This window comes from Podarcis erhardii (assembly GCF_964252035.2).
Source record: "Podarcis erhardii genome assembly, chromosome: 1".
Taxonomy (NCBI): domain Eukaryota; kingdom Metazoa; phylum Chordata; class Lepidosauria; order Squamata; family Lacertidae; genus Podarcis; species Podarcis erhardii.
The window spans coordinates 97657762-97683454 of NC_138497.1; the positions used below are offsets into that span (position 1 = coordinate 97657762).

The window sequence follows — 25693 nt, forward strand, 5'->3', positions numbered from 1 at the left end:
TGGGTTCGGGTGACGGGTTTTTTGTTTTTTTTTTTAAGTGCTTACCAGAAAGACAGGACAACTAGACCTATTCTGCTGCTAACGAAGTTGCTGAGGATTTTTCAAATCAAACTCTTCTTTTAGCAGTTGGAAGCAAACAGCAACATTACAATGGAAACCAGCTGTGTCTGGACAAAACGATGCCAACGACAACAAAAAATCTTCCATTAGAGTTCAGCAGTGTACTGGTGTTAAAAATGCCAAGCTAGAGAGCAGTATGGTTGTTAATACACCAGCCCTGGGCATGGTGCCAGAGTTTCCTCTCTTCTTTGGCCTGGGCCCATTGCAGAGTGGAGTATTGCAGCAGCTTATACAAACAGAGTTTATCTTCCCTGGAGTACAGAAAGTCTGGTATCCGGCAGAGGTCATGAGGCAAGCTGCAGAGGATGCGCAGGACTTGCGATACAGGATCCCTGTGACACAGAACAAAAGTTTATTTAGCCTGATATGAACAAACATGCTTTCTATTGTATGTTAGCTTTTTTTTTAGTTTAAACAGACTGCCAAGTTTTCCGTAATAGTGGTTCTGATTCTCAGCGCATCTCCAAAGAATTTAGCCCACCATCACCTCTTGTGTATCTTAGCAGGAAATGTAGGGCTTTAAATAAATGGCACTATTCTTAAGCCCCCCGCTTTCTGCTTTTGCTTTCCACAAAGCCTGGAAATCGCAAAATCAATACATTTGAGGCATACAGCACTTAAAACTTTAAAAGTTGTACCTATTTAAGATTTGAGTACATGTAAGTTTGATCACATTCCAAACAGCATTACGGGAGCTTAAGGAGACCCATGATTCTTTTTATGCTTCTGATTTGCAACGTGCTAAAGGAAGTTCTCCTTTTAGGCACTTTCTGCGGGGAGGAAATGAGCCCCAAACGGAGAAAAAGCTCATGGGAGAGTCTACAGAGCAATACTCACAAACACTAAGATTATAAATATTCTCTCTTTCCCCATCCTTGTAACTAGGCTGCTGTAGAAAGTTGGATAAACAGAAGTCAGAACGAAATGACTTGCCTTGTAAGAAGCCCTCTAGAGACTGTTCTGCACCTTTTTTTAATTGAATGTGTGTAATAATGTACATTAAATATGTATTTTAAATTTTACGTGTGTGTGTGTGTGTGTAATACAATACAATACAATACAATACAATACAATACAATACAATACAATACAATACAATACAATACAATACAATACACACACACCAAAATTGGTTCAAAGGGAGTTACAGCACACAGGGTGGGGGGCGTTGTTCCATCTGGCAAGCTGTTATGCAGACAGAATGTTTGTATTAACACAGTGTTGAATTCCACCTGATCCATAGAACATTGCATGGAAAACCACATTTTATGAGCAGGAAAATGGAACAGAACAGACGAGTTTTACTAAACTTAGCAATCCTTGTGAGTAAAAGCTGTAAGCTGCACCGCACACACTAATAAAGAGTGCTACGTTTAGGTATTCCCTCACTGTATTAGAACCCAGGCAGGGTACCCTAAAAGGTTCATGATTTTGGAGACAAATACAGCACGTGAGAAACTTGAATTTAATGGAAATGGAGTGGATCCCTGCCCCCCCCCCCGCCCCCCACATAGCAGATACTGTATACTTATGATTAAGGTTTATTCACTTGAATTGGGTTACTGGACCAGCCTACAGTTAAGTCTATGGTATTATGTATATGGACCATGTACACAGTGCAATTAAATCTAGGAAATGAGAAGTTGGCCTGCTTTACTAATGTAAGTCTTGACAGCTGTTTATGCTTATTATAACTTATTGCTTTCCTTCATTTATGTAGCTGCATTCACCCAACAGTTTTATTCCATTTCCCCAAACTGTTAATTCCCAGGTCATATTTGAGTTTCCACACAATATAGAAGCCATTTCCAGAAAACTAATGGAACACAACACAGATTAAGTGCTCTTTCTATGTTACTTAGTTCCAGGGGAGGGAAATCCATATATAGCCCCCCTGACCTAGAAAATCATGGAAGTGACTAAATTTGGATAAGTATACCAGCATATAGTTCTTTCCTGCTGTTTTCATGGTTGAATCATAGACAAATAGAAGCCCACATGTGTGGGAAGGGTGGTGGAGCAGTGAATGACATTCAATTCAATGACATTCATTGTTGGGTCAAACCACAACAGGTTTGAATGAAATTTAGCATGCCATGCTGGTATAGAAGTCAAAAAGCCACAGCTCCATGCAGTCTGAAATGAACACTGGAAAGCAGGACAGAAGCACTAGCATTATAATCAGGAATTGTAGAGTTGGAAGGGACCCCAAAGATCATCTAGTCCAACCCCTTGAAATGCAGGAATATGCAGCTGTCCCATACAGGGATCGAACCTGCAACCTTGGCATCAGCACCACACTATAACCAACTGAGCTATCCAGGTTCTATGCAATATTCATCATGTATGAGTACACCAGTAATCAAGAAAATACACGGATATAATTCACAGGGTGGCTTATTCTCTTCTCTTAGTACAGTAAGTATCTTCTTTCTACCTTTTTTACCCTACTTAGTGGATAAAGATTGAGACCACTTTCAGACACGTTTCTAGCAGAACACTTGCAAAAGCTCCCTACACCAGTTAGTGGCTATACTAACTTCTGCCTAATTGGTTTGGCTTTGGCATGGTGTGGATTGAGATTAACCCCACTGTAAATGGAAGGGCTTCCTCCTTTCATTCGCAGAAGAGACCAGGATCCAGTAGGGCTCTATGTCAGAGGAAAAGATGGAGCAATTTTTGCTAATCATGCCTGTCTCAGCACCACCCTCCAGAAATGTTCCAGAGGATTTCCCAACTCCCCATAACACCTTTTCATGAGGCACAGGGGTGTGGCAACTGGCAACAATTGCCTCCTCAACCCTTCAGCATGAGTGGAACTCTACTCATCACAAGTCCAAATCCAGACAGTGTTAGAAACTCAGATTTGTAAGCTAGCTGCCAAATGGCTCCTTAAACCAAATTTACACTTACCAGAATGTCTAGTTGCCACTTTAGGGCAAGATGGGTCTAAAGTCTTATTTTTCAAATGATGGACGGACTCTGATTGATTCTCTGTTAAACACGCGGCTAGCTCAGATGACAAACTTGAGCCAGGTTAAGAACTTGAGAACTTAAAGAAAAGTAGTCACTTTATCCAGGGGCAGTCCACATATATTTGGCCTATTCCTACCTCTTTTTCTAAATGGTGACACAGTCCATTTATAACGTAAGAATATTCTTCACAACTGCGAGCATAGTGGTGGGGAGGGGTAAGCAAAGACAAGCTGCAACATTTAACTATAACGTTACTCACTGTTCCTGCCCAGGCTGCGCAGAAAAAAGCATTTTGGTTCCTGAAATTCATTCCGATTGTGCAGATCCTACAGGATGTGGTATTGGTGTGTGAAAACGGTCAACTTCCAATGATCTCCAGATGGCAGAGATGTCGGGCACCATGCTAGTGCCCAGGCATCTTCACTTGGCCGCAGGTGGCCAATAAGTCAGGTGCAAAATGCACTTGGCGCCTGGCTAATTTCAAACACTGAATGCAGACCATTGGTGATCAGCATCCATGCAGAATATGAATTTTACGGGAGATTACTATTTCCTGCATAGTTGCTGGCACATGGTCATGGCAGCTGCAGCAGGCACAGCTCTTTACAGCAGAGAAAGAGAACCTGCGACTCCCCAGATGTCGTTTGGCTCAAATTCCAGTCACTCCCAGCCAGCCTAGCCAGTTATCAAGGGTAGGAGCTGTAGCCCAGCTGCCTTTAGCACATCTGTGAGAATTGCTGCAGCTATACTAGCAGAGGGCCTGAGATGTAAAGGAATTCAAGACCAATTGCTCTGCAAGAAAGAAGAATCTCAAAAAAGGGCATATCTCCTAATTGCTTAAGGAGTTCACTATGGACTACCAGAGCTTGTTACACATGCCTCACTCCGCAGCTAAACTCACAAAAACAAAATAGCTAAAGGATCAAAATGCTGCCACATAGCTATGCCTCCTTGTGTGCAACAGATAATAAAGGTTTTCAATTGTAAAAACAAGTCATGTATTTATTTCCTTCACATTTTGCACGGTAACAGCAGATGAAAGAGACCATATCAGTCCTTGAAAGCTGAATGCAAACTGAAAAACCTCAGGTGAAAGGTTTCATATCTGCCTTTCAGCGGTAACAATCCTGCAGCTACTTAAAAATCTGAATAACACAAAGAGCCAAATGAGGTAAAATGCTCATAAAATGTAGCTCAATGCAAAGCTTTTCATTTTGGACATTGGGACGAGCTGTGTTTAATCCTTCTATTCAAAAGACCTAATGGTGCAACAGCTGAGCGTCCAATCAAACCTGCAGGAATTCATCTTTCAGTGGCAAACACTTTGAAACCATCAGTTCCATGCTGGCATTTCAGACACAGTGAACAACAAATGGAGCAGTGGTAACTCACTAATCTGCCATCTAATGTCACTTTTATCATCCATTACCATAAACCGAACAGCTCATCTAGAAACATCTCATAGAAACAAATTATCACAAGCGAAACCCTTTGCATTTCACAGGACAATGATATGGCACATAGTGTCTATGGTCATGACAACTAACAAAACTTTGCATTTGCAATGTCTGTTGGAACAATTGGCATCTTCCCACACAAGCTGCAATCCAGTGCACACTTACCTGGAAGCCCCACTGAATTCAGTGGGACTTGCTTCTGCATAAATGTGAATACAGAGCTACAGGGAACCAGGCAGAGGGCCTTCTCGGTAGTGGCACCTTACCTGTGGAACGCCCTCCCACCAGATGTCAAAGAGAACAACTACTACCAGACTTTCAGAAGACATCTAAAGGCAACCCTGTTTAGGGAAGTTTTTAATGTTTGATGTATTATAGTATTTTAATATTATTTTGGAAGCCGCCCAGAGTGGCTGGGGAAGCCCAGCCAGATGGGTGGGGTATAAATAATAAATTATTATTATTATTATTATTATTATTATTATTATTATTATTAGGATTGTGCTAGTATAGTGTCTGCTCATTTAATACCTTCCTTGAGAGACTATGGAGTCTTCAGTGCCTCTAGGTTAGCCCCCTGATCTCTTTTCCCAATGCTGTTATTTCTAGAAAAAACTAATTCCTAGGAGTGCCTCTGGGCTAAGCAATAGTTTAAAAAGGGAGCAAGTTTCTTCCTTTCATTTCTTCTTTCTCTCTTTTTTTTGTAGCATAGCACCAAACAACACGTTCAGGTTGCAGAAACCAGAAACATTGGAGTTTTCTTGATTTCTGTCAAGTTAGCACACTGAGTTGGGTCCATACAAAGTTAGCTGCTCTTGGGACTTATTGTCATCAGTATGAGAAGTTTGTTGTTGTTTAGTCGTTTAAGTCATGTCAGACTCTTTGTGACCCCATGGACCAAAGCACGCCAGGCACTTCTGTCTTCCATTGCCTCCCGCAGTTTGGTCAAATGAGAAGTTACGGTAGTAATGATTTAACTTAAAAAACATAGATTGCAATGGAAGCTAAATGCAACTGACTTACTTTAGTACCAAGCCACTGGAAATTGCAAATGCCAAGATTGTTTGCATCTAAAAACCCATAATTTGTGATCCCACCTGAAATATCACTAAGAACCTGAAAGCTAGGTGTGGCAGCTCCAAAGTTATGCAACTTCCTCCCCCAAAGATGCATCTAACGCCTTCATTATGCAATCCACGGCGTATGCTGCAGATGCCCTGGAACTTCATTGTGAATGGTGGGTAAGAAATCGAAACTATCTATGTCATGGAATATTTTCCCTCTGTTCTGTTCTGGCCTAGCCAGTCTCCAACTGTGGCCAAGAAACAGGTTAGCCATACAAAGACAAAGTCACCAAGTAGATTCTAGTTTCCAATGTCTACCTTTTTCCTTTATCCCACTTGCTCTGTGGTCATTATCCTTTTATGATCATAAAGCCAATTCATGAAACGCTCTCTTTCTCCATATGTATTGCACTGGTGACAGCTCATTTAGGAATATAAAATGGGTGGCAGAATCTTTTGTTGGGAACTTCTGCACCAGGTGATACCAAAAAGCAATCTGTGTCTTAAGGAGAACTGATTTGAACCAAATAATTATGCTATATATAGATAAACGGTTAGCACATTTGCAAAGCTAATGGGTCCAGTACAGTTTCAAATTGGATGGGGACCATTTGTTGAGGTCCCTGCATTGCAGTGAGTTGGACTATACGACCCTTGGGATCCCTTCCAACTCTACAATTCTATGGTCCTATGATAATATACAGCCTCCATCATTCCTCAATAAAACTCAGTGAACCTCTGCGTGGTATTGTGCCCTGTGTTCCACTCCAGGACAACCCCACCAACAGAAATGTATTTTTATTTTTTATTTTTGGAAGCTTCACCTTCCCCACTGGCAGACTCCTCTACAGCATCTTAATTCCATTCACACACAGAATTAGTCCTTCCATTTGTGGAAGTCTAATTAGGATCCAAGCCCTAGCCTTTTTACATGGAGAAAATTTTGCATTACATTTTCTCTCTCTCTCTCCCAACTCCCTCTCTCATTTGCAGACTTGGTCATAATTCATGTCAATCTCTGCTGCCTCCATTAAATTTAATTTTCAGCACATCATATAGACAGGCTAGTAATTAATAATTATTCTTTTCTTAATGATACACTTTTGTGATTTATGACTGTTTTCTCTTGGATGTTATTCCCATTTGTTTGTTCATAAAGACAAGATTGAATACCTTATGCGTAAACTGATAAAGGCTTTTCAGCTCACTCCTGATAAGGGTCTCCTGTAAATGGGCCCATTTATCTCTCCTTTCTCAAACTTTCTCTCGTGTGTGTGTGTGTGTGTGTGTGTGTGTGTGTGTGAGAGAGAGAGAGAGAGAGAGAGAGAGAGAGAGAGAGGGAGAGAGAGAGAGGGAGAATGAATTTCTTTTAAAGCATTTGCTTTGATGGAAGTGTCAATCCACACTTACAAATTACCTGTTCTTTCTTCCCCTCCAGATAGCATTCCTTACCTCCTCTCAAATTACATTGTGTTTAGTTCTAACTAACCAAAAAATTAATATACAGTTGCAGAACCACACACTGATCTTTTTAAATCACATTTACATTCCACCTTTTTGCTAAGGCACTCAAAGAACCATGGTGTACACGGTTCTCCTCCTCCTGCTGGGGGGGCTCAGCATAGTAGACTGAGAGGAAGTGACTAGCCCAAAGTCTCTGAGTGAGTTTCATGGCTGAGTGTGGATCTGAACCCTGAACTCCCGGGTGATAGAATCGTAGAGTTGTAAGAGACTTGAAGGGTCATCTAGTCCAACCCCCTGCAATGCAGAAACCTTGGCTAAAGCATCCATGACAGATGGCCATCTAACCTCTGCTTTAAAACATCCATCCTGCTGGTTAAGTCCAAGAATGTATGGACAGCATATCAAAGTTTTGTCTTTCTTATGAAATAAATGTACTGTATGCTGATAAATTTAAGAATGTAAGGAGAGCCCTGCTGGATCAGGCCACAGACCTATCTAGTCCAGCTTTCCATTTCCCACACAGGCTATCTCTGGGAAGCCTACAAGCAAGCTATGAGAGGAACAGCGCTCTCTGGCTGTTGTTCGCTAGCAATTCGGAGGCACAATACCTCTGATACTGGAAATAAAAGAACCTGATCAGGATTGAGAGTCATTAATCGGTCTAGTCTTCTTTTAAAGCCATCTAATTATGTACCAATCACAACATCCTGTAGAAATGAATTCCCAAGTATTTCCTTTTGACTGTCTTGAATCTCTCCCACCCTGCAGTTTCATTAGCCAAACCCAGGTCCAAGTAGTATGAGAGAAGGAGAGAACCTCTCTCTCCACTTCCTCCACACCATGAATTATTTTACACACACATCCTTACTCACGTTTTTTAATAAACCATAAATATTGGGACCTTTTTTCTTAAGGGAGTTGTCTCAGACCCTGATCACTTTGGTCGTCCTTTTCCCATCTTAGCAACATCTACAGTATAGAGAAATGACTGTATCTCAGAAGGTATGTGCAGAAGAGGGCATGTTTAGCCTGGAAAAAGAGGAGATATGATAGCCATTTTCAAATATCTGAAGGGCTGCCACATGGAGCAAGCTTGTTTTTTCCTGCTCTGGAGGGTAGGACTTGAATCAATGGCTCCAAGTTGCAGGGAAGGTGATTCCCATTAGACACACGGAAAAACTTTCTGACAGTAAGAGCTGTTTGACAGTGGAACAGTCTCCCTTGGGAGGTTGTGGACTCTCTTTCCTTGGAGGTTTATAGGCAGAGGTTAGATGGCCATCTGTCATGGATGCTTTTAGCTGAGATTCCTGCATTGCAGGGGGTTGGACTAGATGACCCTTGGGATCCCTTCCAACTACCCAGAACAATGTGGAGAGGAGGAAAGGATTGTTCCACCTGGCAAGCAGAACTGCTTGCACTGACGAAATAATCATAAGAATGCAATGCTGAATTCCTCCTCACAGTATTCCAAGACTTTATACAGATTTGCATAAAGGCAGTAAGATATTGCTTGTTTCATTTTCAACCATTTCCCTAATGGTCCCTGACAGGGAATTGACCTTTTTAATAGCTGCCACATAGTCAGTGTTTACACTAAACTGACCAGGATAACCCCATGATCCCCTGCCTGGTCACCCAGCTCAGCCTCCGTTGGTATACATGTGAAGCTATCATTCTTTTGCCCCAGTGTGCAACACTGATAGTTTCTTTATATTCCCAAATAATTAATCATGTGAGATGAAACTTTAGTACAAAATTTACAATTCTGTAAGTATTCAGTCCTGAAGATGAAGACTCTGTTTTCTTTCACCTTTTCTATTCTGATACTTTGATCCATTCTTTTAGGTCCAAATAACAGAGTAGAACAGACATATTCTCAGGTATATAACCTACAAGGAATCTTTATAAAGATTCCGAAATGACTCTGAAAAGCAGACTCTCCCTATTGGATATACAGGGTGAGTCTTTTAAAAGATGCCCCGTGGAACATGTATACTCTCTATCCATGGGGCCTCTTTTAAAGTACTCACCCTGTATATATTATTTTATTAAAAGATTTTGAAACAACACCCTTCATAAATTAGTAATCAAGGTAGTATAAAAGTAAGACCAAAGAGATCATACCTATGTAGACACAACCATAAAATAGAGTAAGTGATGTGTCCTCCTTTTACAAATATATTCTCATAACCTTTGCTATAGCATTTCTCACAAGAATCCCTGTCTATCATTGTTGACAAGTCAGAAGAAGCACTGTTTTCATATATTTTATCCAATGGAATTCAAAATGTATTAGAAGTCGGAGTGATGTGGTAGCATTGTGTATAAAAAGCAGCACACTGTTTAATTTGTATAATGTTTTACTAAATTATTACCATTCTGCTTTAAGAGTGAGATGCTTCTAGTAACTCTTTAACATGCTTTCCTTATGTACACGAATGAAGTAATCCGTCAAATAATCTGTTTTGGCAGGAGGAATTTTTATGAGATAAGATGCTACATTCCTCTAAGGGCTGATTTATGCAAGGGCTGATGATGTGGCAAGCATTCCTGTTGTGTGTACACTGATGATTGCACTGCCTAACACCATAAGCAGTAAACAAAATGTACACATCTCCAAAATGTCAGGGGTGAATAATCCCCAGGATGCTGCTGTGGGACAGGAGTGTTTTAAGATATTTGTCTTCCCTTCACGAGTTTACTGTATAGTGTTCAGCACTGCTAACATGGGTGTGCAAGAGCATCTTGTGTAGAATGCGCACATATATATTCTACACGAGATGCTCTTGCACACCCATATACAGTATTCCTATAGGCATAAAAAAAAAATGTAAGGCTGTCACCACACAGCTCACAATGGAGGGTTGTGTTCTTTTTTTGCCGCACTACTAGATTTGCATAACGTCAGCAGGAGCAGGGGATAAAAGAGATGGCAGGTTGCGCAACAGCAGAGCCCATGTGATGGGAGCGAGAAGAGAGATCACTGAAAATGAAAAGGTGGTGGTTTAAAACAACAGCAGAATAAAGCAGAGATGGAAGGAGACAGAGGAGATTGGTGGTTTTAAACAGTAGAGATTTAAATAAAGCATTGATGGCGCAACACTGAGAGGGGAAAAACATTTGAAACTATGGGAGAGATCTGATTGAGCAGGAGGTGACACAGGGGGAAAGGGACAATGTTTTCATACAGCAAGAAGGGAGTTTTAAAAGTCTCCAATAGTATTTTTTTTTTAATCTTAGCTTCTGTGTTGCACCTCTTTCTGCTATTCCACCTTAAAACTGGTTTTTGCTTTGTTGTTTTTTAAAAAGCCCACAACCCTTCAGCATCTCTCTGTCTTTGCTTTACTTCAATTTCCACCATTGTTTTAATCTAAGTGTGCCTCCACCTCTGCTTTACTCAAACTTATGCCATTGTTTGAGCAAAGCAAGAAGAACAGAATGCCGAAAAGAAAAGAAAAATGGCTGTCCTGAACTTCTCCCTCTTCATCAACTGCCTCATGTGAGAAAGATAAAAGTTGCAGGAAAGGGGGAAGGAAGGAGATATTGGAATTGGGTTGAAGATCAAAGTGGGGTGTGTGGAATGGCCAGAAGAACAGGAAGGGGTGGAGGCTTGTTAATTGGGAAGATGAACAGGGTGCTTAGTATTTGCATTGTGTGGGAGGGAAGAAGATGCAGGAGCTCAACATGGGGGTGGTTTGTATGCGGGGGGGGGGGGAGTCTTAAAAAAAAATCAGCTAAAGTCTATGTTGTCTGACTATCTCCTTCCTAAACTTTCAAGCAAACCATATATGGCACTGACTTACAGATACATGTATGGCTCATAGTGTACAACTCAATTAATGCCACAGATAAATGGCTGTATCCATGATATTCCTAATGCAGTTGTAGGTTGGGCTACTGCCGCATTTCCACTTTATAATGAGATCCAGCTTTGGAGACAGTGTGGGGATTGGCATGCTCTTTTTATCTGTGGAGTCACTGAAGCAAAGTTTAGGCATGTTGTTTTTCTCCGTTGTTCTTAAGCCTTCTTGTAAATGGTATACAGAACCATTTTAATGTGCAAGCCCATATGTGAATGAAGTTTGGATCCATACCCTGATTTTCTAATAACGTTTAGGAAATTTGGAATATACCATTCAGGTACGCACTCAATTAACCTCCCTGCTACACAGATTATTCCCCCTTTCCCCTTCCATGATTTTCTTTAACTGTGGTGTACCTTTACATCTAAATCAGTGCACCAGCAAGGGTTGCTCTCATCATCAGATTTGCAAACCTCAGTGATTGGTATTGGAATGTGTGTGTGTGTGTGTGTGTGTGTGTGTGTGTGTAGAATCTTGTTATAGTTAATCTAAGCACATATGCATATTTAAAACAACACTGAAGTTAAAACAACAATGGAAAGATGGATTTTATGTAGGAAAGGCTATGTGAGCCCATAACAAAATGAGCATCAAGACTGAGAATATGACATTGACATCTACAGCCACCATAGTTTTATGAGACAGCTTCCTTATATCATTGTTTTGTCTGCAAACAGCACCCTACCGCTGACTGTTTGAAGTGCTTTCAGTTCTTTGTGACAGCATCATTAGCAGTAATAGTACTATAAAATTTCTAGCCCTTTGGTGTTTTGGGTTTAGCAGTGGATAAGAGTACTCAGATGCTTGCTCAGAGATCGTACCAATAAAATGTAAAGGATTGCTGACATTAAATCCACTTGTCATTATAATAAACTTTTAGAAGGGAAGGGGAGTATAGTGCATAGATCTGGGTAGGTCACTGCAAATTGTTCTGGAATTTATTCATTTATATGTGAAATTTAAACCACACTCTAGTAGTCTGGAAGCTTAGAACTGAACTGCTAAGATAGCAGCCTGTGGGCACCATATCTGATCATTGTATATCCCCTCAGAACAAGTCCAAGAAATGGAAAAACATAAAAAGCTATTGTCCATATCATTGTGAGAAATTAAAGTCGCTCAACCAGAAATTGCAACTTCCTTTTAAAATAATCCATCAATTTTTTTGCATTTTTATTCTTTTCATGTTTTTTCCAAATCATAAACTATTTCAAGTCAACTTCTAGCTCCATCACTGCTTTACTGTGTTTAAAAGTACTAAAAAAAAGCAATTTATTATAAGCTCTCCATGGTTTCACCTTATCTAATGCACTTAATTTAGTTCATCTCCTGCTTCTTTTGTAGTGTTACAGGCAACCGTAAGATTGGAAGCAATTTATTAATAAGAGAACATGCCCTACAGCTTTAGCATCTGAAAACACTTCCTGAATGGTAATATATCTGAAGCTCTGAATTTATAGCATATAGTGAAAGTTAATAACATATACCATAATTCTTTCATTGCATGCAGCCTTGTTTATCATCAACAGAAAGGAGCTGGGTGCTTCAGATATGGGCAACTATAAAGTTATTCCAGACAAACACTGACAGTAAGGAACTGGCTGCAATGCCTCTACAGTGGTACCTTGGGTTAAGAACTTAATTCGTTCTGGAGGTCTGTTCTTAACCTGAAACTGTTCTTAACCTGAGGTACCACTTTAGCTAATGGAGCCTCCCGCTGCCACCGCCACGCAATTTCTGTTCTCATCCTGAAGCAAAGTTCTTCACCAGAGGTACTACTTCCAGGTTAGCGGAGTCTGTAACTTGAAGTGTCTGTAACCTGAAGCATCTGTAACTCGAGATACCACTGTATTTCATGCAGTTGTCCAGGAACCAAGGCAGCAAATGCCCCTGCTTCTCACTCTGGGAAGCCTATTTCATTAATAACTTATTGGAAGAGATGCACATCTCCTCATCCTTTCTTGTTAAGCCTTACCACTCCAGCACAATTGAGTATCCTGTCCAAACACATTTTAAACTGTGTAATATGGAATGCATGCCCCATTCTTTTTAAAAGGACTGTATTAAGGAGACGACTGTGCTTCTAAGCAAAAAAGCCCTCTTACCAGTGCAGTACCCCCCCCAGGTAGATTTGCATCTATTTTATTTTTATATATTAATTTTCATGCCACCCTTCATCCGAGGATCACAGGGCGGTTTATAATATCTGCACACACAGAATTTAATACAGAGTTTAAAAGTGAATGTGCACCTCAGGCACATTAGTGTGAAGGCCTCCTGAGAAATTATTCTGTCACCCCCCCAGCCCCCACCCATTGATTTGGTGGCAATGGTGAAAAGAAAAACCACTGAAGTAGACAGCACTGAAGTAGGTGGGCACAAAGATGTGGATACGAAGAACCATCTCTAAAATCATCATGTCAATCATTTGATGAACAGGTCAGAAAAATAAACCTTTCTCAACTGATCAGGGGCGTACTTAGGTGCCCTTGTGTCCTTGGCAAGAAGATATATTGACACTCCCCCTCAGGCTCTTGGCAATCACTGTCCATCTTCCACCCCCCCAAGCCCCTTCTAATAGCGCCAACCAGAGGTGTCCAGAAGTGTCTGGGGGGGGAGCCTGGTCTGGCCCCCAGAGAAGTTGAGGAGAAGCTGGGGGAGCATATGGACAGGCTCCTAGCCACTCTGAGCCACAGTCGAAAGGTGTGATTTGGCAGGAGCCAACCTGCGACTGATCTACTCAGGAGGGGAAACTGTGTGCCATTGTGTACAAATAAATGAGGTTGTGGGAGAGCCACTTCCCCCAAGGATTGGCTGAATAAAGTCCTTGGGCCAAAAAAATATTAGCCACCCCACTGTACATTATTGGAGTGTTAAGAGTCAATTTTACTTTCTCCATTGACCTCTAATGAGCAATATGTTATAAACAGGATTGACTCTTTTAAAAATGTGGAGAACGAACAGCCAAGTTTCAGACCATGGGATACCAAAGATAAAGCAATTAGCTCTGAATATTAATGACAGGAAGGTTCTCACATATGTTGAATTTTTTTCAGTTTTTAAAATGTTATCAATATGCAAATGCGAGTAATATACAATTTTTCAGCCTTTCTTAACTAAAGTAACGGGGAGAATGTGCACCTTTAACATAGATACAACTAGTATGTCACCTTTTCCCGGGAGAGGTTCCTCTCCTTTTGACAGGTGGGTGAAAAACAAAAACTCAGCAACTGATTGTTTTGTACTGCAGCTGTACTGTAGTAAAAGCTTCATTAGATACATATATATTTGCTCATCATGGTCATAGCAAGGCAAAACTGAATGCGACAGCCGTTGAATTACACATGCACCAGATCAATGAGTTAAATAATTAAGGGGAACTTTTTCAAAATTAGTTTTTGTCTTGGTTTCTAATAATTAGTACGAAAATAACTTGTTTTGCAGAGCTTTAAAAACAGCATTTATTAATCTGCACTGTACCCAGTTTCCTAACATACTAGCTGAAGTGCACAATTACAGTAATTGCTTTAATTGCACTGCAGCATTTTATACAACCTTGCATGCACAGGAAAATGCCACTGTAAACTGAACAAATGTATTTTTAAAATCCAAAACATTTTATTTAAGGGAATCATGTTGCTGGTAAATTCAGTTGCAGTAGAAATTCAGCTCTCTGGACAGTTTGACATTATGGCTTCTAGTTTTTCACTTTATTATTTCCTTTTTTAAAAAAGTATTTAAGCCCAAGCCCATACCACTATTTTTCAGGTTCTCTTACAAATGATGTAACACAGCTTATACCAGAAGAATGGAGTAGAAACAATGGGAAATATGTGCTTAAAAGCCACATAACAGTAAAAGTTCAGAAACCATATAAAATTACCTAGTTGGATAGGCACCTAATCCCCTTTTTCTTCCTTCCTACTCTCAATTTCTTTCTCCATATTCATTTGCCATGATGGGGAAATTGAATTTAGACAACTAATATCAAGAACCAAGCTCCCAAAGTACTCTCCATGGGATATGCTTTGCACTCCATGCTGGGATGAAGCAAAATACTGTATATTGATGGCAATCACTAACTACCACCAGATTTGTTGCTGAATACTTTCCTTAATTAGCGATAAATATTTGTCACAATTACAAAAGCTAGTTTGCACTGCATTTCTTGAAATTGCATTGACAGCATTTTTTCAGGCATGCCTACTTATAAGTAAGTCCTACTCAATTCAATGGCACTAACCTCCAGGAAAGTGTATATAGAATTGTAGCCTACATCTGAATTCTTACACCCTTTTGCTATTCTGATCATGCATTTCACTAACAGAGAGAACTTCCTTGTACTTGTATGGTAGCATGTGGTGTATTTATATTTGATTTATCATTAGTTCACTTATTTCTTATTCAAAGCAGCATACAAAGGATTCCCTTATGCCCAGACTTGAGCCCTCCTTACCTTACATGTAACAGTACATGCCTGTGTGACTGAAGTTATTAAATTTGCCTTGAAATCTAAGCAGCTTTGAAGGCAAGTTCTCACATTTTGAAAATATCATTGTCAGCTAGCAAAGTTTTATTAAAATGTCATTAAAATACACAACTCTAAACTCACTTGGAACCATTTCCCGTTGAGTTCAATGGAATCACTTCAAAATATACCTAGTTAGAGTTTGACTTGTGCAAGTATGTGTTCCTGGTGAAATTGGGAATGACTGTACAAGCTAGATTCCTGGTAAGATGTTCTTGTTTTATGGTCTTCTCCACTAATAGCTTCCTGGTCTCAAAGCAAAGAGGGCATTAGTCCTTAAAAAGAAACTGGTGATTTCAAATAGTTCAGCCTCAGTTTGCAACAGCACCACTAATAATTTTATTATTTATATGCCATCCATATAACTGTTCTTACCTTGTGATGGTGCATTGGCATGCTTTACATCAGGCATCCCAACCTTCGGCCCTCCAGATGTTTTGGACTACAATTCCCATCACCCCTGACCACTGGTCCTGTTAGCTAGGGATCATGGGAGTTGTAGGCCAAAACATCTGGAGGGCCACAGGTTCGGGATGCCTGCTTTACATCGTCCTCAGAGTACAGTCTAAAGACACTTCATACAGCCACCTTGCTGCACCACCTAGGTATGGTCATTACCTGGATGGGTGATCCCCTTGGGGGATGCTGCCTTGAGTTGTATAAGAAAGCAGGCAGCAGACAAATGATATATATCTCACGGGTGCAGCTGGTGTGAGAATCAGACTATAGATCTGGAAGAGGATTTCTGTGTTATTTCATTTAGCTCATTCAGCAACAGAATACCCTTATACTCACATTATTGTCCATGATTTGGCTGTGTCCCTCCATTTTAAACGTACTAGGTATCCTGTGCCTCTCTTACAATTTAGAATTTATTTCGGCATTCACTGCCAGCGCTACTTGACACTACCTGGCCTTCCTCTCTGTTCTGCTGGTTTCCTACACACATCAGTCTGAGGTTTCACACATGCAAAGTATCAACCAGAATATAATCCATAACATGTCTTTACACTCAGTCAACCCATTTACCTCTCTACATGTATAATCTAAACTCCTTCATCCTCCACTATCTCTGAAAACTTTGGGTTGCCTCCAACGGCTGGCTTTGAACTGCTAAGCAGAAAGCACTGCCACTTACGTGAGGAAGAGTATCCCATTTTTACCAATTTCCTCCACACATCCACTGCAGCCCATCACACTCCTTATCCCACACTATTCCAGAGTGTTCCACAGCTGTGAAGAGCAGCATTGCATGGGACAGTTTGTAGGTGGAATCAACAAAAACAAGGTGTCTCACTTCACAGAAGTGCTTTTCGCTAGTGAAAATCCACTAGTTGTACAACCATTTTGTTCTCTTTAATTAGGCAATGAAAGTATGTTGCATTGTTTGTAGAAATGTCTACCCAGTAAGTCTGATGTGATTATTTTATGGGTTGCTTAGTATCCACACTAAATCTACAATCAAATCTATTACTCTGTTTTTAAATTTGGATTTTCTGAAATTTCTCCGTCAGTCATATGTTTTTTCTACAGACTGATTCTGATTTGGATACTGCTAGAAGCTACTCTAGTAAAGGTTGGCATGTTAGCTTGTATAACTTACAAATGGGTCTGTCTTGACCAATAATCATGTTCAATGAAGTACATTCTAATTCATTTACATGGCACTTAATTATAAATTGGTTTATCATTCTTTATTAGTTAACTGTGTGAGCTGAGCCACAACAATTCTGTTTCCAAATGAAGAAATGACACCGGGAGATCTAAAATTGCCTGGGGGGGGGGTGTCCTACAGGCTAAGATTTGAATCCAAGTCAAATATGCCGATATCTTCCTCTTACTCAAATATCCTAAAAGGTGTCAAGATGGTGAAAAGCCAAACTACTTCATAATTACAAAAGGAACTGAAAATAATGCAGCAGGTCTTAGGATGTTGTTATATAAACCATTTGGTGCGTACACATTTAGTGTATTCAACATTATGTGTGTGGAAATCTGTTTGCACAAGAGGGTTTTCCTGACCCTTCCTCTCTGTAGCCCCCTGTAACCTTCAGGGAAGAAAACCTGGTATGTGGTGCATGGGCTTCAACAACATGCAGAATGATTAAAAGTTAGTGTGAGGCAGTTTGCATAAACAAGCTGCTTCCATCTGACTGTCAGCATTTCTGTCTCCAGCTGCAGCCTCTGAACCATCTCCCACGCCTTTCCTAAGGATTGTCTGATCCACAGGCGAAACTTATCATGGGCCTGTGAGACTGCAATGGAGGGGGAGGGGGAATTGGGAAAGCCCACTACACACAGATAATTCTGCCCATATAACATTGGTGTTTTGGTTTTGGTTACAATGTCGTTAAAAAGACAAGTTGAAGAAAATTAATGCAGCTTTTTGGACTACTGTTTTAAGACCTTCCTGTAAGACAAGACTGAAGAGCCTAGAACTTATTGCGAGGGGGGGGGAGGGGAGGCATACTATGATTGGAGGATGGTATGAGAGAGATTTCCAAAACTGAACAACTGGGCATAGCATTAAAAAAAACCCCCAAAGCATTGCTTCAATACTAGGCTATAATTTGTAGTGGTTCACACAGTTCATAATTAATGCATGGGATTCACTATCACAAGATGTGGTTGTAATCACTGGTTTTGAAGAGTCTCTCTCTCTCTCTCTCTCACACACATACACGTTAATGGAGAATAGTTCTATACAGGACTGTTAGCTACAATACCTAAAATCACAGCAGTATGCCTGTTCTGAGCCCCAGATAATAGAACTAAGAACGGGGGGGGGGGGGTGTCGTTCAGTTTGACTTTCCAAAAACATCACATTGGACCAACATCCATCTAATGTACAGAGTGGCCGATCTAAAAAGGCCATTCTTACGTTTTTGATCACAAGTGGGAAATCTGTGGCCCTCCAGATATTGTTGGACTACAAGTCCTATCATCCCGGATCATTGGTGATGTTGGCTGGAGCTGATGGCAGTTGGCAGTCCAACATCATCTGAGAAGTCACAGGTTTCCTTATTTTATCTGGATTAAGATAAAAGGGAGACTCTGGTGCCTGGGTACTGTGTAACAAACAAAAGAATTCAGTACCGAAATTGACCTGCGTAGGTGTCATCGTTCCATTTAATGAATACGAACAAACATTTGTGTCACATTGCCACCATTAACATGTAGATAATATATATATATAACTGTATGTAAATAAGTGATCTTATATATTGCAAAACAGGAAAATAGCTAAATGCATGTTCAAGTGTGTGGATCCATTGGCTTACTGATTTGGACCATTAACATGGTTTCAATTAAATAATAATAATAATAATAATAATAATTATGCCTGCCCTTAACCATAAGGTCCTAGGACGGTTGCAACAATTTAAAAGACAACATTGCCTTTAAAAAAAAGAACAAAATATGTTGCATTTCACTTTGAAGTAAGATTTACAGAAACCTTAATCATGCGCACTGAGAGAAATGCATATCTTACTAAAGAAAACTATTAAATCTATACTAATTTGATTTTAGCCCTAGTAGTCAAAAGGAGAACCTGTAATTGCAAGATTGCAATTTTATTTATTTTATATATTGGGTTAAAAATTCAAACTGAGTGGCTCTCTTTGAATAAGAAATCTCTTCAGTGCTGAACAAGTGTAAAAGTAAGCAGCATTGGGAAATGGTATGTTAAATGTTGAGCTAGACATGTGCTAAAGCATAGGAATGTGGCAAAAAAATTTGTACACATTTTTAAGTATCTGTAAGCAAACAAAAATCTAGCTGAACACAATCACACTAGAGGCAATTATTTGAGCCCTGAATTGTTTCACAGTACCCTGTAACCTACCATCTCTTGGATTTAGCTACTCATAACCTGATCCTAAGCACATATATGGAGCTAAGTCTTACTAGCGTGAATGAAATTTTCTTGTAAGAGTGCTCAGTATCACAACCTTGACCCCATTGATTGCAATGGGACAAAACTGATTTAAAAATCAAAGTGTTGTTGCCTTGCCTATTGGGTTAACTGCAGACTGGGATGTCTTTGATATAGGTAAGAATATATAGAAATGTCATCAATCATGGAAACTCCTGATCAAAGTTACAAATATATTTACGTATGAAATTAAGCAGACCAGTAAGATAGTATGTGTACTGCTGCTTGATATGCATAGGGGAAGTTCTGCTGTTAAGTCGGGTACTATTGTTACAACTTGATACAAGATTCATAGGTTGAGTAATTCAAAGAAAAAGTATCGTTTAAAATGCCTCTCTCTTACTGAAGCCATTACAAATCAATTTCTCTCCAGTGGGGAAAGCATATTTATGTCACTCTAAATGTTTTAAGATCCAATTAGAATGGTTCTTACTTTGAACTTAACATAGTCATGGTAGCTTTATCAATCAGTTTCAAAATCCAGTAGTAAATCTGATTTTTTAAAAACTCCAACAATTCATCACTTTAAAAATCTAGGTATCCCAAAGGTTTAAGCAAGCCATTCCCAGATAAAGGCCTTACTGCTAGCACAGATTTTTCTGCCTCACTAACCTTCAGCTTAAAAGATTACCAAAATGGTTTCTGGGAGGCTGTTAAAAGTTTTAAATTGCAAGTTGAAATAAAAATATTATGGCCAGAAGAAGCAATGCTCAAAAAGCACAACTAAGGAAAACACTTTAATATTTCCACTGGGATGTTTTTAATGGCCTTTCAGCCCCCTCCCATTCAATCCACTGAAATCTCTCTATATTTTTACAAAAATATGAATGTTCTGCTTGTGTTATTGTGAGAGTCTTTAAAACTGTATTTCAGATACCTTTCCAAAATTGCTTTTAAGTTTTAAAGAGCATCATAATGGTGTTAAATTTCTCTCTAGCAGGAGGATTTCCAGGTAGTATCAGGATTAAGAGGAAATGTTTGCTCTGCATTGTGCATTCAAATGTTTATGTGTTGAACCTGGGGGTATATTTTTGTTGCACTTTCAGAGAGCAGAGAGATCTTTTCCCACCACCACTGTCCAATTCTTTACAACTACACAGATCATTAACAGTGCATTTAGAAGATTAGTGCTTTTATTTACAGGATTTCTACCTGGAGTAGCAATGTGCTGAACTGACAATTCTCAAAACAAAACAAATTCCTTCCAGTAGCACCTTAAAGACCAACTAAGTCAGTTCTTGGTATGAGCTTTAAAAATCTAGGTATCCCAAAGGTTTAAGCAAGCCATTCCCAGAGGTTTAAGCAAGCCATTCCCAGATGTTGGTGTTGGCAGACCAACACGGCTACCTATCTGTAACTGACAATTCTCACCCATTCATTTTCACAGGTTTTAAAGAGGAAACAAATTACTAAACGCTGGTCACCAATAATGGTTATTGTGGCACTTGTTTCATTTACCACAAAAAAGGCCCAATTTACTAAACAACCATTGGTTTGTTGCTGTTGTTCTTTTTATGATTAACAAACCAAATATATTGTAATTATATATTTATGTCTTCCATTATCAGATAGGTCCCAGTGTTACTGACATGGGTACTGAAGCATTCCTAGTTCAACAGTTATAACTTGTTGATCTCCTTTAGCAAATATATCCATCCCAAGATGGATGATAATCTCCAATGTCAGTGATACACAATATTCTCTGCATCTTCTATTGTCTTGCTTTTGTATGTCCCAATTTCACCCCTCTAGAGATTATAAGCCAGATATGATTTCAGGAAGGGTTAGAATCAGTGGTTTTATATGGGCTTTCCCATAGATGCCAAAGACCTTTTCCCCCTAGGTACAATTGTAAATCCAAAACTTGTTTGATAGCAACCAGCATGGATCACGTGATCTATGCTGTTTTAAAAAATATAATCCTTCCATGTTGCATGGTTTGGTACACAGAAGAACAATTTATGTCATCAACATTTTCAGCTAACTGACTGTCAGCTACTTTTGCAAAGCATGCCCTTTTGTGTGAAATTCCACACGGGAAATAAATAATCTAGGACCCTTATTCCCAAGACCAAAGCAGAGCCTCCTAACCTTCAGCCCATTTTATGCAATTCCATTATATTTAATGGCCGAAAGCTCAGTTCACCACATCCGCTCTCCCTAAAGATCAACCACTGGGTATGTGACTTGCTAGAGTAAATAACGGCAGCTACTAATTCAATACACTTCCCTCCAACTGATGGGAGAAGGCCCGTGTAATTAACTGTAATGAGATTAAATGAACTTGTTATTAATTCCCAAGTATTCTAAAGAGGTCTGAGGCTTCCAGTGTTGTTTTATTGTACTTTTGATAACTTGTTTTAAGTAAGCTTCAGCATTTTCAATGTAAAATGGAAGCATGAACCCTGTGACATGCAGCAGAATAAATGAATGGCACGGTTAACAATTCAAATCAAAATAAAGGTGTTATAAACATGCATTTGAATTACCTATGGAGTTGAGTTAGACAGGAAATAAAATGAAAAGGGAAGAGACTTAATGAGACAGAACTGATATAGTTTACCCTACCTGTACTTTGTTCCATGACTTCCTTTTGACACATATCTTGGACATTCACAGTGCAATTCACTATGAACTCTGGGGACGAGCAATCATTATTTAGCTGAAATTCCTCACACTGATAGCACTGTATTTGCAAAGCAAATCCTAGAATAGAAAGAAACATTATTTAGCATGTGCTAAGAATAATGTTTAATGCAGAAATTCTGTGTTTATTTCTATAGGAATAAGCCCCATTGAATTTAATAGGACTTATTTCATAAGCATAAATAAAGACTTGCAGTAAGCAAGCAAGTCCCATTGATTCAGTAGCACTTACTTTTGAGCAGTCATGCTTAGGACTGTGCTGTATATTAAGTTTCCTTTTATTTAATTTCTCTCATATACACACACATACATACACATTCATTCATTCTCTATTTGGCTGTAACAGTTGTCCTTTTAGCCAACACTATGGTTTAAGGATATAGTATCCTTTAATAATCTGCCAACTTCATTCCACATCAGACCTTTAAACATGGGCAAAACTCATTATCAGTTATGTTCACTTCCAAGTTTTCAAACCCTTCTGGCTTCATCAACCTAATCTGTATCCAGCAGGGGGCAGAATGAACAATAATGAGCAGTAGCAAAATTGATCTGTTTTGCTCACCATCTTGTCCTCTCTGCGTTTCCTTCTTAAAAGGTTTGGTGTAGGGTTGTGTTTTTTTTAAGCACTAGGCTTTTAAAAAGCAAGCAAATGACCGAAAAAGTAAATCTAATAGATGTGCTCCAGAGCTTTTCTGTGCCAAAGGGTTTACTTAACTACTAATTAATTGCAATGATTTAATTACTATTTTGCCATGCACAATTACAGCTGCAAAGCATCCTTAGCTTCCCTCTTTTATCATGCAAACGAGGGTCTTCTGGAAGTTTAAGGCGAGGGCCGGGGGAGTTTCCCCATATTTACTGTCTGCTGGAGCTGCGCCTGAGCAAGGGCATCCATCCTAGATCGCCCAGCGCTCCTGGAGGATTTGGGTGCTACGGAAAGATCCGGACGGGATAGCCAACGCCGCCCCACACCCATTGACAGACGAGGTGGGAAGCTGTGCTTTTAGCAATGTCTCCTTAAAATAAAGAAGTGCGATCATTGGAAGGAGCGGTTTGATCGGGCTAGCACGCAGGGAACTGGCTTCAGTGCGGTCACAGCGGAAAATCAAGCTCAGCTAGTCATTTAGCTGCCCAAGGATGCCTGAATAGTTGCCATTACTCAGTCGAGTTTCCTCCCCATTCAACTCGTGGGGCCAGGCAGTAGGTATCTGGGCTGTTTTACTTAAACAGGTGCCTGCTAGCTCCTGACGGGCAGCCCTAGCGTTGTTGCTCCTTAAGGTAGTTTGCAGGGAAACTACTAACTACACTCCCCACCGAAGGGCTCTGCAAGGAACACGGGGGTTGGGAGGGTAACCGTGACGCACAGACCGAGAATAATCCTCTGTTCCGAGGGTTGCTAGTTGGCGACTAAGCGGAGGGCTTCCTGGGCAACCGCTTGCCAGTGTGAATCGTCACCCCTCCCCGGGAAATAGGGGGAAGGAGACTCGCGGGAGCGATGGGGCGGGGGCTGCTGCTCTACGGCTTGCTGCGATCTGCCCGCGGAAGTTCCCAGGGCTTGTCTGGGAAGCTCGCCTCGGCAGCGTCCCTTAGGCAGCGCAAGTGGACTGCTCCCAGACAGATCCCAAGCGAGTTCTCCTTGGAAAGCCGAGTTTCTCTTCCAGAAACAAGCGCAGCAGGGATGGGCAAGCAAGCTTTCCTTGCTGCTGTGAGCGAGACCTCGGGAAGCGGACGGGTTCCAGAGGCGGCGATGACCACGGGTGGGCTGCGTGACCCCGCGCATTGCTCGGGAGAGGCACACAGAGGAGCCAGGGTCCGGCGGTGGCTCAAGCTGGCAGGCAGGGCAGGGCACAGCTGCCGGCGAGACCGGTAGCAAAAGGAGCAGCCGCCGCCGCCGCCGCCGGCTTCTTGGCTGGCTGGGGCGGGAGCTGCAGAGTTGGTGCCAGCAGCAGCAGCAGCAGCAGCAGCTGTTGAATGGCAGGCGCGAACTTTGCAGAGTGTCGGCGAGGAGTCCTTGGCACCGGGCAGGCACCGATTCGAGTCGGCGGGGCGGGGGTTGGGGGTCGGCTACGGCGGGCGTCCCCTCTTACCTGGCGCCAGCAACAATCCCCAGAAAGTTGTCGCCACGGCGAGGAGCCACATCCTCTTGGAGCCGTCGGAGGGGCTGGCGGCGGCGGCGGTAGGAGACGCGGGCCAAGGCACGGCAGCTCTCAGCAGCAGCAGCAGCAGCAGCAGCAGCCGGGCGACGCCGGGAGAGCCGCGCACCTCTGCCTCGTCGGACTGGTGCGACTGCTGCTGCAGCCGCTGCGGAGAGGAGCTCCGGGGGCAGCAGGCGACGCCTCAGTCCGCATCGCCCGCCCGAGCCCCGGCTCCCTCTCGTCCTCCCTGCGAGAGCTCCCTCCAGCCTCGCCGGAGTTGAGAGACTGAAACTACAGCGGAAGACGCCTAGCCAAGAAGAGGAGAGGGAGAGGAGGGCGGGGAGAGAGAGAGAGAGACCCACCGAATAACCCCCACCCGCCTTCCCGGGGTCACGTGGTGCCCCCTCCCCCCTTTCCTGCAGGGGGGAAGGAGGGAGAAAGTTTATGGAGACGGGCAGAATCCTTCAGCTTGGAGAGGCGAAGGGGGAGGAGCCCCTCCCACCCTCCAAACACCTGCACGCGCCGCAGCTGCGTTGGGGGAGGAGGCCGGCGGTCAGCCACTCAGTTCCCACCTGCGGGGCTAACGCGGAAGCTCCTCCGACGCAGCCGCGTCCCCAGTTGGATTGGTACGGAAAGATCGGCACTCATCTAACACCCAGCTGTACAATAGCCCCTTCGTGGACCAACTTTAAACAGCTGCTTACTCTTTTGCTCAGGCTTCTCCCTCTCTTTCAACCCCCCCACCAGGGTCTTCTCTCCCTCTGTCACTCACGCTCACTTTCACGCAGTCTCTCCCCCTTTCATACCCTCGCCAGATTCCTCCGCCGCCGCCTTAGGACGGTGTGTGGTTCTGAGACTCCCTCTCCCCCACTTGAAACAATGATCAGTTTTCCCTAAGCAGCCTTTAAAACGAATGAATGAATAAATAAAACCACACAAACGCTGTGGAGATGCAATAGTCAAAATGACTCATCGAGAGTGGATTAGTTGGCTGCTACAATCAATCAACCACTTTCAAGTAATTTTGCAATTAGTGGCTAATAGGTGGGTTTCCTCCGCTCTGATTGCCGCCACCTCCCCGCCCCTCCGCGCTTTTATGGGCGCGATTGTGGTTGTGCGAACACATTAATTGGCCGTGGACGACGTGAACTGGAACCAAGGCCGAGCGGGGGGGGGGGGGTTCGCGCTCTGAGAGCCGACGAGGCAGGGGAGCCATTCACTTACCCGCCCGCAGTAGGAGGGCCGCGGCCTGTCCCACGCCGATAGCGCCTTCCACCGGTGTGGTGTCTGTATTGGCGCGTCTCGTCTCCAGTGCGCCCAGGGTGGGCGACGTTTCTCCCATCCTAGACTATATACGTTGCGCTTTTGCCGCCTGTTGTAACTGCCTGAGGCACTTGGAAAAGAGAGGAAGCCTCTCTCGGGCGCAAGAAAAAGGCCGCCCTTTCCATACAGAGACAGCCGCGAGGGACAACAAACGGAGCCGTGCAAAGAAAAGAGCTC

The 25693-nt window shown here is 41.9% G+C and overlaps 1 protein-coding gene across 2 annotated transcripts; it reads right to left on the bottom strand.

Annotated features, from left to right (window-relative positions):
• Positions 1 to 25679, bottom strand: LYPD1 (LY6/PLAUR domain containing 1). 2 transcript variants are annotated; one of them, XM_081874063.1, is made up of 3 exons: positions 25418 to 25679; positions 21978 to 22115; positions 1 to 452 (listed from the first exon to the last, which is right to left on the bottom strand). In XM_081874063.1, the coding sequence occupies exons 1-3, from the start codon at positions 25533 to 25535 to the stop codon at positions 214 to 216; spliced, it is 495 nt and encodes a 164-aa protein (XP_081730189.1). In that variant the 5' UTR covers positions 25536 to 25679; the 3' UTR covers positions 1 to 213. The 2 variants fall into 2 exon arrangements, with proteins under 2 accessions (XP_081730189.1, XP_081730190.1); XM_081874064.1 differs by lacking the exon at positions 25418 to 25679 and adding an exon at positions 24146 to 24540.
• Between the last annotated feature and the right edge of the window lie 14 nt (positions 25680 to 25693).